This window comes from Dendropsophus ebraccatus, chromosome 2 (genome assembly GCF_027789765.1).
Source record: "Dendropsophus ebraccatus isolate aDenEbr1 chromosome 2, aDenEbr1.pat, whole genome shotgun sequence".
NCBI lineage: Eukaryota > Metazoa > Chordata > Amphibia > Anura > Hylidae > Dendropsophus > Dendropsophus ebraccatus.
Window position 1 is genome coordinate 215,567,538 of NC_091455.1, and position 14,979 is coordinate 215,582,516.

The 14,979-nt window shown below is 45.6% G+C and overlaps 1 protein-coding gene across 2 annotated transcripts in view; it reads left to right on the forward strand.

The window, feature by feature from the left end:
* FAM171A1 (family with sequence similarity 171 member A1) overlaps window positions 1-14,979 on the forward strand; it is a 57,579-nt gene that overhangs the window by 22,277 nt on the left and 20,323 nt on the right. For both annotated transcript variants that reach the window (XM_069959474.1, XM_069959476.1), the window contains exon 2: window positions 13,603-13,830. In XM_069959474.1, the coding sequence (XP_069815575.1) occupies window positions 13,603-13,830 (228 nt within the window). The remainder of the gene's footprint in view (window positions 1-13,602; window positions 13,831-14,979) is intronic.

Here is a 14,979-nt window from a genome sequence, read left to right on the forward strand (position 1 = left end):
CATTATAGTCTATTAGATGCTTAATAGTAGTGATATCTATGGCTGATAGGCTGCAGTAAGATCCACGTAATGCATCCATTAAGAGGGTCCCATATTACTCTATGGGTGATGGATGCCGCTGTTTGCCACTTATCACGTGTATACACTGGGAAAAACTTCTGGCGTATACATTATATAAAGCGATGCTACTGGGACCTTCAGTGTAGAACAACTCTGCGTGCACGGCCACTGCTCCAGGGATAACCGGGATCCAGAGCCTCTTGTTCAGCATTAGTAGGAGCGCAGTCACACAGTGCAGTTGTCTCTGGGTTTTCAACGCAGATTTGTGTTGTGTTTTTTGTTTTTGTTTTTTCTTTTGACGTTCCATAGAATATATAGAGAAATCACAGCCAGATAACCACAGTATGTAGAACGTCCTTTCTGTATACTAGATATATAGTGAAATGTCGTACATACAACAGACCCTCTCTATACTGTATATAGTGAACTGTCATCCACAGATCTCATAATTCATACTACATGGTAAAACGGTGGCATAGTCTCATCCAGTGGTGCACAAGGCATGATGGGATTTGTAGTTATGGGATTTGTAGTTTTGTAGCTGGAGGGCTGCGGGTTTAAACCAAGGGAAATTACTAAATGCTTTTGTATTGCGAACTCCACAGCATTTAAGGGAAACCAGTCGCCTCCAGCTGCTGCAAAACTACAATTCCCATCATGACTGGGGAGCCAAAGCCAGAATGTCCATGCCGGGCCCCAGATAGTTGAATAGTCAGCGACCTAATAACAAGTTGACGTCATTCTTGTCCGAATACCCTTTGCAGGGGGGACATTCTCCAGCGCGATAACATTGTAGAATGAATAGGACGGGGATTGTTTCTGCTCCATGTTGTGACAGCTGCAAGATTCATATGAAACTCCTGATCCGCCATTAATCAGATTCTCCCAGAGACTGCACAGAGGCTTAAAGGGGTTGTTCATGATGAAGAACTTGGCTTCATTCTTACAATGCAGCATCACACCTGTCTGCTGGTTGTATGGGGTATAACCGCTTGGCTCTGCTGCAATTCCGAACATAATCCGAGGGTAAGTGATCTTAAAGGTGGGAAGTTTTTAATTTCACCTCTAATCCGGTGTAACACATTCACTATAGTCCTGTACTGTGTATATGCAGGTTGCAATTTTTAAATATAAATTTTACTTCAGCTGGGGTTTGACTCCCACCGATCAGCTATTTATACTGGGTAATTTTTAATCTTATTGTAGTGGGCATGATTATTGAGGGAGAGGTTGCAGTGGGCATGCTTTGTGCAGAGGAATGCTCCCTTCACCTTTTGGCTTTGGCTGTCCAGGCATGGTGGGAATTGTAGTTCTAAAACAACCGCAGGGCTGCAGGTTCCCTATCCCTGATATAGAGCGAGCTGTCTATCACTGTTTAGGACCGCCCACTTGACTACAGAGTGAGCAGAGATTTACATGACTATCCTGGAACATTTTCCATAAACCTGTAATGTGGTTGGCTCCTCCCCCTCTATAACGCGCCGCTCGCAGGCTGGACTGTGTTTTCTGTGTGACATTTTCCCTATAATACCGGCGTTTGGTGAATTACTTTGTGTTCCTGACACATAAAACGTTACAGATCGCTCAGAAAACAAACAGTATTCATAATTAATAGAGACTAAATCTAACCCTGTTAAATATTCATCACAGCGGCGCTAATGAAATCCGCCATGCGGAGTAAGAAGAGGTGTCGCTTCCCCATTCCCTGTACCGCCATCCTATGAAGCCTGGTCACTATACAACCGCCGCTTCATGTGTCTCATCTCATTGGAGGGAGAGGAATTACATTCTGCAAACACTACCTCTACTCCTCTTCTTCCTCCGCCTTATTCCTCCTCTTCTGCCTCCTCCTCTTATTCCTTTTTCTCCTATTCCTCCTTTCTCCCCCTCTTCCTCCTCCACTTGTTCCTCTTCTTCCTCTTTCTCCCCCTCTTCTTCCTCTTTCTCCCCCTCTTCTTCCTCTTTCTCCCCCTCTTCCTCCCCCGCTTGTTCCTCTTCTTCCTCTTTCCCCTCTCTTTTTTTTTTCTCCTCTTCTCCCCCACATTTTTCCTCCTCCTCCTCTTCAGACTATTGATTATCTCGTGGATATGGCAGTGGGGAGGTCATTGTAGGGAACCCCACGTCCGGATTGTTCCGGAGCTGTGATGTGCTCCTATTTTCTGTTACCAGGACTGAAGTGATTATTATTCCTATCAGTCCCGGTGGGATCTGGTTATTGGCTTTTTTCCTGTTACAGTTTGTGTTGCCCATTTGGCCGCTTTCGCCTTCTTTCCCCATGAGAGCGCAGCCCAGTGATCTCGGTTTAGTCAGACTTGTAAGCAGAACTCTCGGTGACCTCTCCGGCTCATCACTTTAGTATCATTGTTTGAAAAGTTACGATGAGATTTGCCAAACTTCTCAAACTTTTTATATTCAGAATTCAGATGCTCTTAAAAGAAAAAAAATTCAACTCATTTGGTGTCAGAAAGTTATATAGATTTGTATATTACTTCTATGTATTTCCAGTGCTTATCAGCTGCTGTATGTCCTGCAGGAAGTTGTGTATTCTCTCCAGTCTGACACAGTGCTCTCTGCTGCCACCTCTGTCCATGTCAGGAACTGTCCAGAGCAGGAGAGATTTCCTATGGGGATTTGCTGCTGCTCTGGACTGCTTCTATTTACCCATATCCAAAAATTGCAAAACTTACCATAATGGAAGAAATGTGTTTGCATTTTGAGAACTGTATAAACTTTTTGAAATTTTTACATTTGTCCACTTTTTTTTTGTTTTTTTTTTTTGCGACTTCTAATGTTGTCCCTCCTGTTAGGGGATATAGGTGGCGGTCACCACTGCCTGCTGGTGTGTTCGATTTTCTCTATTGACTCCTTTTTATTTTTTTCTCGCTGTGGGTATTTGTGACGTCAGTGGGAGAGTTCACGACCTGCAGCCAGGAATAGAAGCCCCAGTCCTGGGAGGTGTCAGGAGTGGAAAGTAGAAGAAACTTTTTTGTCAGCAGAGAGCACTGTGTGAGACTGGAGAGAATACACCACTTCCTGCGGGACATACAGCAGCTGATAAGTACTGGAACACTGGAGATTTTTTTTTTTTTTTTCAGAGAAGTAAATTACAAATTGACTTTTTCTTTAATGAACAATCCCTTTAAAGGAAACCTGTCATCATTTCCATATGCCCAAACAGTCAGTCATGGGGGCAGTCTGCGGGGGGCTGCCATGTACCGTGCCAGCTAGGATATAACCAAGGCTGGGGGTTAAGGAGTCATGACCGTTGGATCAGTTACAGGCTCCCTTTAAACAGCTTTTCTGCTGGTAGAAATCTTATCTATGTTTTTTTTTTTTTTTTTTTTTTTAAACACCTGGCTTTAAAGGGGTATTCCGTCCATGCTCTCCTGCGCTTGTAGGTGCCACAGTTCTAACATTTTTTGAAAAGCCGGTCTATTTCTTAAATGTCTATGCAATGCTGTCTGTCTATGGCTGGCATGGGCGGAGTACCTTCCCTCAGTGATGTGTCGTCTCCAGTGGGGGGGGGAAGAGGAGGGAGACAGAGAGAACCAGCAGAAGAGGAGTTTTCAGCACTTCAAAGAGATGAGTCGCCCAGAAGAGCTCGGCCACAGAGTACTTAGCTTATATTAAGTACTTGCTCTGTTTTATGGCTGAAATAATTTTGAGCAGAATACCTCTTTAAACAAATATATCTATATACTTACCTGTCCAGACCCTCGTGGCTGCTGTTTTGATGGTGCCCGGTTCCTTCAGGTATCTTGCCGTGATCTTATGCTCCGTCTATCCTCACAATGATGACCACAATGCAGGATGGGATAGACTCCAGCCGTCCAAAGTATGGAACATCACCACAGTTACTCTGGGGGTGTGAGTGATATCTGCCCTCCCGGCTGATGGTGTATCCCATGGCCCTCCCGGCTGATGGTGTATCCCATGGCCCTCCCGGCTGATAGTGTATCCCATGGTCCTCCCGGCTGATGGTGTATCCCATGGCCGCCCCGGCTGATAGTGTATCCCATGGCCCTCCCAGGTGATGGTGTATCCCATGGCCCTCCCGGCTCATAGTGTGTCCAATGGCCCTCCCGGCTAATGGTGTATCCCATGGCCCTCCCGGCTCCGGCTGATAGTGTATCCCATGGCTGCCCCGACTGATAGTGTATCCCATGGTCCTCCTGGCTGATAGTGTATCCCATGGCCGTCCCGAATGATAGTGTATCCCATGGCCCTCCCAGGTGATGGTGTATCCCATAGCCCTCCCGGCTGATGGTGTATCCTATGGCCCTCCTGGCTGATGGTGTATCCCATGGCCCTCCCGGCTCCGGCTGATGGTGTATCCCGTGGCCCTCTCCTGGCTGATAGTGTATCCCATCGGCATGGTTTGTGTCTTTCAGCAGCCAGGATGAGATGCGGCCGTTGTGCTGGATATCGCTTTCTGGTAATTGCTGTAATGAACGCCTCCATTACTCTGCTATTTTCCGTATGGCCATCAATCACTTTATCCTCTATCTCCAGGTCTCGGAGTTGTCAGAGCTGCATTAACGTGTCCGAGCATTTGGCAGCTGCTTTGTAAAATAAATTTGGCAATGGCCTAAAGCGGGGGTGGGGAACCTGCGGCCCTCCAGCTGTTACAGCTAAAGCTTTGCTGTCCAGGCATGATGGGAGTTGTAGTTTTGCAACAGCTGGAGGGCTGAAGGTTACCTTCCCCTGGCCTAAAGGGAATGTTGAGGTATCACCACAAAATGGCCAATTATTTAAAGTGACAGCAAAAACTTTGCATGCAGACTGTAACCGGTAGTTTAGTTACGCTGCCCCTTTCCCATGGAGCCCTAGTCTAAACATATTCCTGATTTCACATTAGCCACCACTGGAGACGACACTGCTTTCTGTAACTCAGGCAGCTTAGCTCTATAGACTGGAACAGGATGGGCAGAGTCATCTCATTATTGTTAGGGGTTTGCTGAGGTAATGACTGCTCTGTTTTACAGCTGGATGCCTTGGCCACAACTGTAGAGAAGTCGCAGTAGGCTGACTTTCTGTTTTCTCAAGCTTACCTGTTTGCTCATTCTGTTCCAGTCTATACAGAAAAGCAGAGTTGTGTTATTATAAGTAGTCTGGTATTCTGCTCAAACATAACTTCTGATATGTTGCTGCCCATGGTGAGACTAACCATTCCTTCCATACTTATTATCTATTCAGTCCCCTTCCCCCAGTTCTCAGCTGCTGCTTTCTGCTGAAGACACAAAAATCTGTGTGAGAGCTTTTTTTCTCTGTCTCCCCCTCCTCCCCCCTCCCTTGTGAGGCAGCTGATGTAAACAAGTCCCTGTCAGGCTGTATCTGCAACATTGTAGCTTCTCTGTAATGCTGGGAGGGATAATTACAATGAGTTCATCAGCAACTTGACCTCAGTATAACCCTCCCAGCATTACAGAGAAGCTACAATGTTGCAGGTACAGCTGGCCAGGGACTTGTTTACATCAGCTGTCTCATAAGGGAGGGGGGGGAGGGGGAAAGAGAGAGAAAAGCTCACACACAGATTTTTGTGTCTTCAGCAGAAAGTAGCAGCTGAGAACTAGGGGAAGGAGACTGAATAGATAATAACAAGTATGGAAGGAATGGTTAGTCTCACCATGGGCAGCAACATATCAAAGGTTATGTGTGAGCGGAATACCCCTTTAATGATGGTTCCGATGTATTGCTGGCAGTAAGATGATATTAGGCAGGGTATGTTGTTGCCTGTAACCGTGGAGACTCTTAGTTCCGCATTAAACCTGCAAGTGTGACCTGTTTTGCCTGCGGAGGTGGATCTATCCCTAAATGCGGGGGAGGTCTTTACAGCACTGAACAATTTACTGCGTGTATTTTGTGATTGGAATCGGTCCAATGAATTAATTTCTTATATTTATCATTAAATCTTTAAAGTGGTTGGAGAATTTTTTTAAAATATTTTTGTATTTTTACTTTATTTTATTCCCCTGTTCCTTAAATTGGCTTCATTCATGAGATCTGTTTCCTTGGACGCCTCAAGTTATTCACATCGGGAAACATTGGTTTAAAAAATTAAAAACCAAATTAATAACAGGAATTGCAAAATCCAACTGTGTGTATATATATCTGTGTGTGTGTGTCTCTCTCTCTCTCTGCGTGTGTGTGTGTGTCTCTGTGTGTGTGTGTGTGTCTCTCTCTCTCTCTCTGCGTGTGTGTGTGTCTGTGTGTGTGTGTGTGTGTGTCTGTCTGTCTGTGTGTGTGTGTCTCTCTCTCTCACTCTTTCTCTCTGTCCTTGTGTGTGTTTGTCTCTGTGTGTGTGTGTCTCTGTGTGTGGGTCTCTGTCCTTGTGTGTGTGTGTGTGTGTCTCTGTGTGTGTGTGTCTCTGTCTGTCTGTTTGTGTCCGTACCGCTGTCGTCTGTGGCCGGGTATTGTCGCGCTCTTTCCTGCTTTGTGTGGGGACCAGGACATCTGTATTCAATTGGAGACATCTGGTCGCTGCGCATTCTTCTCCCCTTTCTGCTGCATCTGAATGTGCAGCACGTTGTTGTTTTTTGTTTTTTTGTTTTTTTTTCTTTGACATTTTAGAAATGTAGCCTTCGTTTCTGGAAAAATAATCAGTATTTATGGTTGTGATGTCACATGATCTCTGCCAGAATGGTGGCGCAACAGATGGATGGTTTCTGCGCTATTGAGGGAGACGGAGTAGGAAAAAACTAAATATATAAACCACTAAAAGATTTAAGGGATTGTTCACCAAAAAGTACCAGAAATTTGTAATTGACTTCTATTTAAAAATCTCCAGTCTTCAAGTACTTATCAGCTGCTGTATGTCCTGCAGGAAGTGGTGTATTCTCTCTAGTCTGACACAGTCCTCTCTGCTGCCACCTCTGTCCATGTCAGGAACTGTCCAGAGCAGCAGCAAATCCCCTTAGAAAACCTCTCCTGCTCCGGACAGTTCCTGACATGGACAGAGGTGGCAGCAGAGAGCACTGTGTCAGACTGGAGAGAATACACCACTTCCTGCAGGACATACAGCAGCTGATAAGTACTGGAAGACTGGAGATTATTTTTTTTTTAAATAGAAGTAAATTACAAATCTATATAACTTTCTGAAACCAAAAAGAAAAAGATTTTTTTACCGGAGTTCCCCTTTAATGTAAATTTGCTCATCTCTAATGGTCTCGTATGCCCGGACAGCACTTGGCGTTCCCATGGTCTGTGTGTGATGAGTGTCTGGGGAGGCCATGGACATTTGTGGCAGCTTACTGTCTCCCCATTGACCTCTGGCCGTCACTTGTACTTGCAGCTCCTGTCAGTCTCTTGGTGCGCGCTGGCGTCTCTGTATCCCCGGGTGGAGTTATGTCTGGCCCCTAAGGGGACTCTCCGACCCTCGTATCATTCAGTGTCTGCCGGACATCAATGGACTGTGAGGATATTACAGGCGCTAAGCTGCTGAGGTCTCTGTATGTGGACTCCATCACTGACGGCCCGGCCTGTTGTTAGTTGGGTTGGGTAGGGTAGGTTGTTGGCGTTCCTCTTGGCTTTCCTGTTATAAGATCAGTCGGGCATGGGTTCTCTAAACGACTAATAGAGAGAACAACGTTATATCGCCAGCAGCCAAATGAGTACAAAGCGATCCGGGACTGAGTGAGCACCAGCTATAGTCTGTATACAGTATGTAGTGTCCCAGCACCAGCTATAGTCTGTATACAGTATGTAGTGTCCCAGCACCAGCTATAGTCTGTATACAGTATGTAGTGTCCCAGCACCACCTATAGTCTGTATACAGTATGTAGTGTCCCAGCACCACCTATAGTCTGTATACAGTATGTAGTGTCCCAGCACCAGCTATAGTCTGTATACAGTATGTAGTGTCCCAGCACCACCTATAGTCTGTATACAGTATGTAGTGTCCCAGCACCAGCTATAGTCTGTATACAGTATGTAGTGTCCCAGCACCACCTATAGTCTGTATACAGTATGTAGTGTCCCAGCACCACCTATAGTCTGTATACAGTATGTAGTGTCCCAGCACCACCTATAGTCTGTATACAGTATGTAGTGTCCCAGCACCACCTATAGTCTGTATACAGTATGTAGTGTCCCAGCACCAGCTATAGTCTGTATACAGTATGTAGTGTCCCAGCATAAGCTATAGTCTGTATACAGTATGTAGTGTCCCAGCATAAGCTATAGTCTGTATACAGTATGTAGTGTCCCAGCACCAGCTATAGTCTGTATACAGTATGTAGTGTCCCAGCACCAGCTATAGTCTGTATACAGTATGTAGTGTCCCAGCACCAGCTATAGTCTGTATACAGTATGTAGTGTCCCAGCACCAGCTATAGTCTGTATACAGTATGTAGTGTCCCAGCACCAGCTATAGTCTGTATACAGTATGTAGTGTCCCAGCACCAGCTATAGTCTGTATACAGTATGTAGTGTCCCAGCACCAGCTATAGTCTGTATACAGTATGTAGTGTCCCAGCACCAGCTATAGTCTGTATACAGTATGTAGTGTCCCAGCACCACCTATAGTCTGTATACAGTATGTAGTGTCCCAGCACCAGCTATAGTCTGTATACAGTATGGATGGAGGGTGCTGTAGTGTCCCAGCTATAGTCTGTATACAGTATGTAGTGTCCCAGCTATAGTCTGTATACAGTATGTAGTGTCCCAGCTATAGTCTGTATACAGTATGTAGTGTCCCAGCTATAGTCTGTATACAGTATGTAGTGTCCCAGCTATAGTCTGTATACAGTATGGATGGAGGGTACTGTCACAGTGTATTCCTGATGCAGAATTAGTCAGATAATATAAATACCTTGGTTTAAGAGTAACTTGGATTGAGAGCGTTTTGCAAGAACAACTTAGTTTTTCAAAACTGTGACTTGGTGTAAGAGCATTGCTTTGGTGTAAGAGCTCCCTGTACTGGGTGGGAGGTGGAGTGGGGGAGGGGCATGGTCTGCTCAGCGGGGTCTACAGCCCTGTACTCTGACCCAGGAAGTCTCCCTCACCTTCCAAATCATAGCAGATCCACTTCAGGCTGGGGCTTACATCAGGGGACAGGACTGTGGGGGTAATCTCTCCATAGCTGTAACCCCTCTCTCCCCGACAGAGTGCTGCATGTATGTGCCCCCATCTGTCCTGCTTATTCCTTCATACTCCCTGCAGTCTCTGTCAGCCCTTGTGTTACTCATCCTCTCATTCCTGCTATAATGTTTCTGCACTTGCACTCAGCTATACACACTGCTGCTATAATGTGCCCGCACTCACACTACGCTACTGCATTATGGGGATCTGCAGCTTCATCCTGTATCTACAAACTGCTGCTGCTGTGTTATCAGGGTTATACAGTTACTATACATTATATACCACATTCTGCTATACTGTACAGTAACTTATATATCACATATCCAGCTGCTGTGTTATCAGGGTTATACAGTTACTATACATTATACACCACATGCTGCTATACTGTACAGTAACTTATATATCACATATCCAGCTGCTGCTGTGTTATCAGGGTTATACAGTTACTATACATTATATACCACATGCTGCTATACTGTACAGTAACTGATATATCACATATCCAGCTGCTGTGTTATAAGGGTTATACAGTTACTATACATTATACACCACATGCTGCTATACTGTACAGTAACTTATATATCACATATCCAGCTGCTGCTGTGTTATCAGGGTTATACAGTTACTATACATTATATACTACATGCTGCTATACTGTACAGTAACTTATATATCACATATCCAGGTGCTGTGTTATCAGGGTTATACAGTTACTATACATTATATACCACATGCTGATTGCTATACTGTACAGTAACTTATATATCACATATCCAGCTGCTGCTGTGTTATCAGGGTTATACAGTTACTATACATTATATACTACATGCTGTTATACTGTACAGTAACTTATATATCACATATCCAGCTGCTGTGTTATCAGGGTTATACAGTTACTGTACATTATATACCACATGCTGCTATACTGTACAGTAACTGATATATCACATATCCAGCTGCTGTGTTATAAGGGTTATACAGTTACTATACATTATACACCACATGCTGCTATACTGTACAGTAACTTATATATCACATATCCAGCTGCTGCTGTGTTATCAGGGTTATACAGTTACTATACATTATACACCACATGCTGATTGCTATACTGTACAGTAACTTATATATCACATATCCAGCTGCTGTTATCAGGATTATACAGTTACTATACATTATACACCACATGCTGCTATACTGTACAGTAACTTGTTAAACACATATCCAGCTGCTGTGTTATCAGGGTTATACAGTTACTATACATTATACACCACATGCTGCTTGCTATACTGTACAGTAACTTATATATCACATATCCAGCTGCTGTGTTATCAGGGTTATACAGTTACTATACATTATATACCACATGCTGCTATACTGTACAGTAACTTATATATCACATATCCAGCTGCTGTGTTATCAGGGTTATACAGTTACTATACATTATACACCACATGCTGATTGCTATACTGTACAGTAACTTATATATCACATATCCAGCTGCTGTGTTATCAGGGTTATACAGTTACTATACATTATACACCACATGCTGATTACTATACTCTACAGTAACTTATATATTACATATCCAGCTGCTGTGTTATCAGGGTTATACAGTTACTATACATTATACACCACATGCTGCTATACTGTACAGTAACTTATATATCACATATCCAGCTGCTGTGTTATCAGGGTTATACAGTTACTATACATTATACACCACATGCTGATTGCTATACTGTACAGTAACTTATAATACATATCCAGCTGCTTCTCATTGTTTCATCTCTTCTACATGTTCAGAATAATAATCAGTACATTTGGGGTGTGGAACCAATTGTGTGCAGAACAGTGATTTCTTAAGGGAATATTTGCTTTGGTTTAAGAGTGATTTGGATTACAAGCGCCGTCCCGGAACGAATTATGCTCTTAATCCAAGGCACCACTGTATAGATATATAATCCAATGCCTCAGTGTAAAGCAGAACTCTGCATATGAAGGAGTTAATAGAAATCCTTTTAGCAGCTACTTTAAATAAATTTTCATACCCTTGGCTGCTTTCCAGCTTCCTTTTATGTAGAGTGCCCTGTAAGGTAATAGGATCCATGCTGGAATCAGTGGGGTTCTGTGATGTAGCTCTGCTATGGTAGCAGTACAGTGCTGTGATGTAAATCTCCTATGTTAGCACTAGGGTGATGTGATGTAGCTCTGCTGTGGTAGCAGTATGGTGGTGTGATGTAGCTCTGCTATGGTAGCAGTACAGTGCTGTGATGTAGCTCTGCTGTGGTAGCAGTATGGTGGTGGGATGTAGCTCTGCTGTGGTAGCAGTATGGTGGTGGGATGTAGCTCTGCTGTGGTAGCAGTATGGTGGTGTGGTGTAACTCTCCTAAGGTAGCAGTATGGTGGTGTGAGGTAGCTCTGCTGTGGTAGCAGTATGGTGGTGTGGTGTGGTGTGATGTAGCTCTGTTATGGTAGTAGTCAGTCGGCTTCCCCCAGGACTTCCCCTCACTCCCTGGTGTCACTCATCATCAGAGCCATCTGTCCGCCCCCCCTGGAGTCTCATTCCAGGCTACAGTGCTGCGGCCACAACTGATGGAGCTTCCCCAGCTGCCATTCCTCTGCTGATCCCTGCGCTGATCCCTGCTGCATAGCACAGTGGTCGGGTGACATCCAGCGCTCACACGTCTGCCCCGGAGCCCTGCAGGTAACAATGGACGCCATCCCTGGTGTATCCGGAATTGTCACTCTGCTTATACATAGTGCGGGAGCCTTATTACATCTGGTGCAGCAGGAGGAGACGTCCTCCTCCCCCTGATCTCCCAGCCGACTATCACACATGGCTGCATGGGAGAAAGCTGGAGCTGGGAATACAACTCCGCAGCCCAGTGCAGACTGACACGCGTGGAGGTAGTGTGGGTGGGGGGTCTCTAGTATTAAGGGGTGATGGATTCTGTGGGGTCTCCTGTATTATTGGTGACGGACGCTGTGGGGTCTCCTATATTAGTGGTGATGGATGCTGGGGGGGTCTCCTGTATTAAAGGGGTGATGGATGCTTGGGGGGGGGGGGGTCTCCTGTAATAAAAGGGTGACTGATGGGGGGGGGGTCTCCTGTATTAGTGGTGATGGATGCCGGGGGTCTCCTGTATTAAAGGGGTGATGGGTGCTGGGGGGTTTCTCCTGTATTAAAGGGGTGACTGATGGGGGGGTTTCTCCTGTTTTAAAAGGGTTACTTATGGGGGGGGGGGTCTCCTGTATTAAAGGGTGTGGGATCCTGTGGGGTCTTCTGTATTAGTGGTGACGGACTCGGGAGGTCTGAGTGGGGTCCCTCCTCTCCTACACATGGGCCATCTGTAGCCCCTTCCATGGCTGCTCATAGACATGTAAGCGGGTTGTGGGGTCTTGGTGTTGCACATAGTGGTGACAGGAAGGACCTGGCATAGTAATTACCTGTTAAAGGGACAGTCGGTAGCTGACTATCAGATGGGGGGGGGGGGATTTCCTTAGTGAAGTGTGAAACAGCTGCAGCCAGAAACTCTCTCGGAATGTTTTTCTTTGTAGTGGATTGTTGTGGCTCCGTCCAGCTGGTGCCCCCCCCCCGCCCCCCCCCCCCCCCCCCCCCCCCCCAAATCAGGTAGCGATACCCTCCATGGCGGCCAATGGATGGTGACTTCTCCAAGTTCTATACTTTCAACAACAATTTCATTTCACACATACAGAGTGGAGACAATTATTAAAAAAAAAAAAAAATCATCTGGGTTGAAAGCTTATTAGTCATGGGGGGCGACTATCTCTGGGGGGATCCATGATATCCATGCCTGGGGTGTAATACCTCACTGCTCCTGTGGGGGCGCTGCAGGAGATTTGAGCACTTGCTTCCTCATGTCCATCATCTGGTAATAAAAACTGTTGTTTAATGTAGTTGTCATATTTAAAGAGCTGAAACAGCGCCACTCCTCCCCATGGACCATGCCTGGTATTGCAGCCCCATCCTGGTTATATGGAGACTGAAACACATGGAATATGGAGTTCTTGCTCCCTATAACTCCCTAACTATCGGGAAACCACAACTCCCAGCAGTTCTTCACAGCCATTGGCATTCTGGCCTTGCTGGGAGTTGTAGTTATCTAAATGTAACTGGAGACCGCTGTTCAGCTTTCCCCAGTAGTTTCCGGATCGGTGACCTAGAACGTGGATTCTCTTAGGCCGGGGTCACACTGCGTCTTTGCAATGCGTTTTTTTTTTTGTTTTTGTTTTGTTTTTCATCCGTTTAGTGTAAAATACAGGAGCATTTGTGTGGGACAGTTTTGATCAGTTTCCATTATAAAATTTCAAAAAAGCTGCATTTTTGGTGAACTATCGCTTTAATTTATTAACCACTAATTATTAGTATATCTTACAGGGTGTGTATATACTGTATATATGAACATTTCTTAGTATCATCTTTTTTTTCCCTCCTTTTTCCAGAGGTGACATTGAAGGTGCAGGTCAGCGACGTCAGTACGCACCAGCCGCTCAGCAATGCCCTCATAGAGATATTTGCCAACCAAGTCTCTGCAGCTACTGGGACCACTGGATCCGATGGGACGGCGCTGATCAAACTCCAGTACAAGCTGGGAAGTCAACTGATCGTCACCGCCACCAAACACGCCTATGTGCCAAACTCCGCCCCCTGGAGACCCGTCCGGCTACCAGGTGAGACGTGGCTGTAGTGTCAGGACCGCAGAGGAGTAAACATTTTGGATGGATTTTTGGCAGGTAACCTGTACCACTCACTGTGGGGCGCAGGATATAGCGATGGGACGTCGGAGGCCTAAAATATTCTGCATGCCATATCAATTCCATGGTTTCTGCTGCTCAATGGCCATCCTCTCTGGTCCTGGTCATGTTATGGAGCCCCCCACCCAAATAATGCTTAAAGGGGTACTCCAGCGAATTATTACAGAAAGTTTTACAGATCTGTATTTTATTTCTATGTAAAAATCTTCAGTCTTCCAGTACTTATCAGCTGCTGTATGTCCTGCAATAATGCTGGATGGGTGGACACAGGTGACCCCGTCCTTACAGTATAGGACCAATTATCTAACATGGAAGTGGACAATAAAGGTCCCTATTGAATGACGGCAAGCAGAATCACAAGAGATACAGAAAGGATATAGGAGATTTGTATGAATATAGTTGGTAACCTATTCCGAAGCTATGGATATCGGATCAGCTGATCAGCAGTTCTCCAGAGCTCTGGTGCTGAAATACACAGTAATAAAAGAGCAGGAAGCAGACAGCGCCAGACATTGTGTAGTGGTCATTCTGGGCTACTGCAGCTCACATCTCATTCACTTTAAGGGTGCCTTCAAACGCTGCGAGTCGGTCAGGTCCTAGCAGATCACTACATACGTATGTAATTCTGCCGGGAACTTAACCCCTTCTGTTGCCGCCCGACTCCCGCTCACACTCCGCTGTATACATTACCTCTCCTCGCTGCACGGGTCCCGGCGTACTGCCAATCAGTGGCTGCGGCAGGGCAACACAATGATTGGCCGGGAGAGCAGTACGCCGGGACCTGTGCAGCGAGGAGCGGTAATGTATACAGCGGAGTGGGAGCGAGAGCTGAAGGGGTTAAGGGGCCGGCAGAATTACATACACGCAGCAGTCGCTCAGACCGCTGCGTGTATGTAGTGAAAGTGATCTGCCAGGACCTAGCCGACTCCCCAAATTTGCTTCCCCCACCTTTTAAAATCGACCTCACAGACAAGTGTACCCCTCAAATCCTGTAGCTAAGCACCCCGGAGCAGATGCTATACACGGCTGTTAGTGAAAAGCGAGGTCTCCGGTATGGTGCCACGT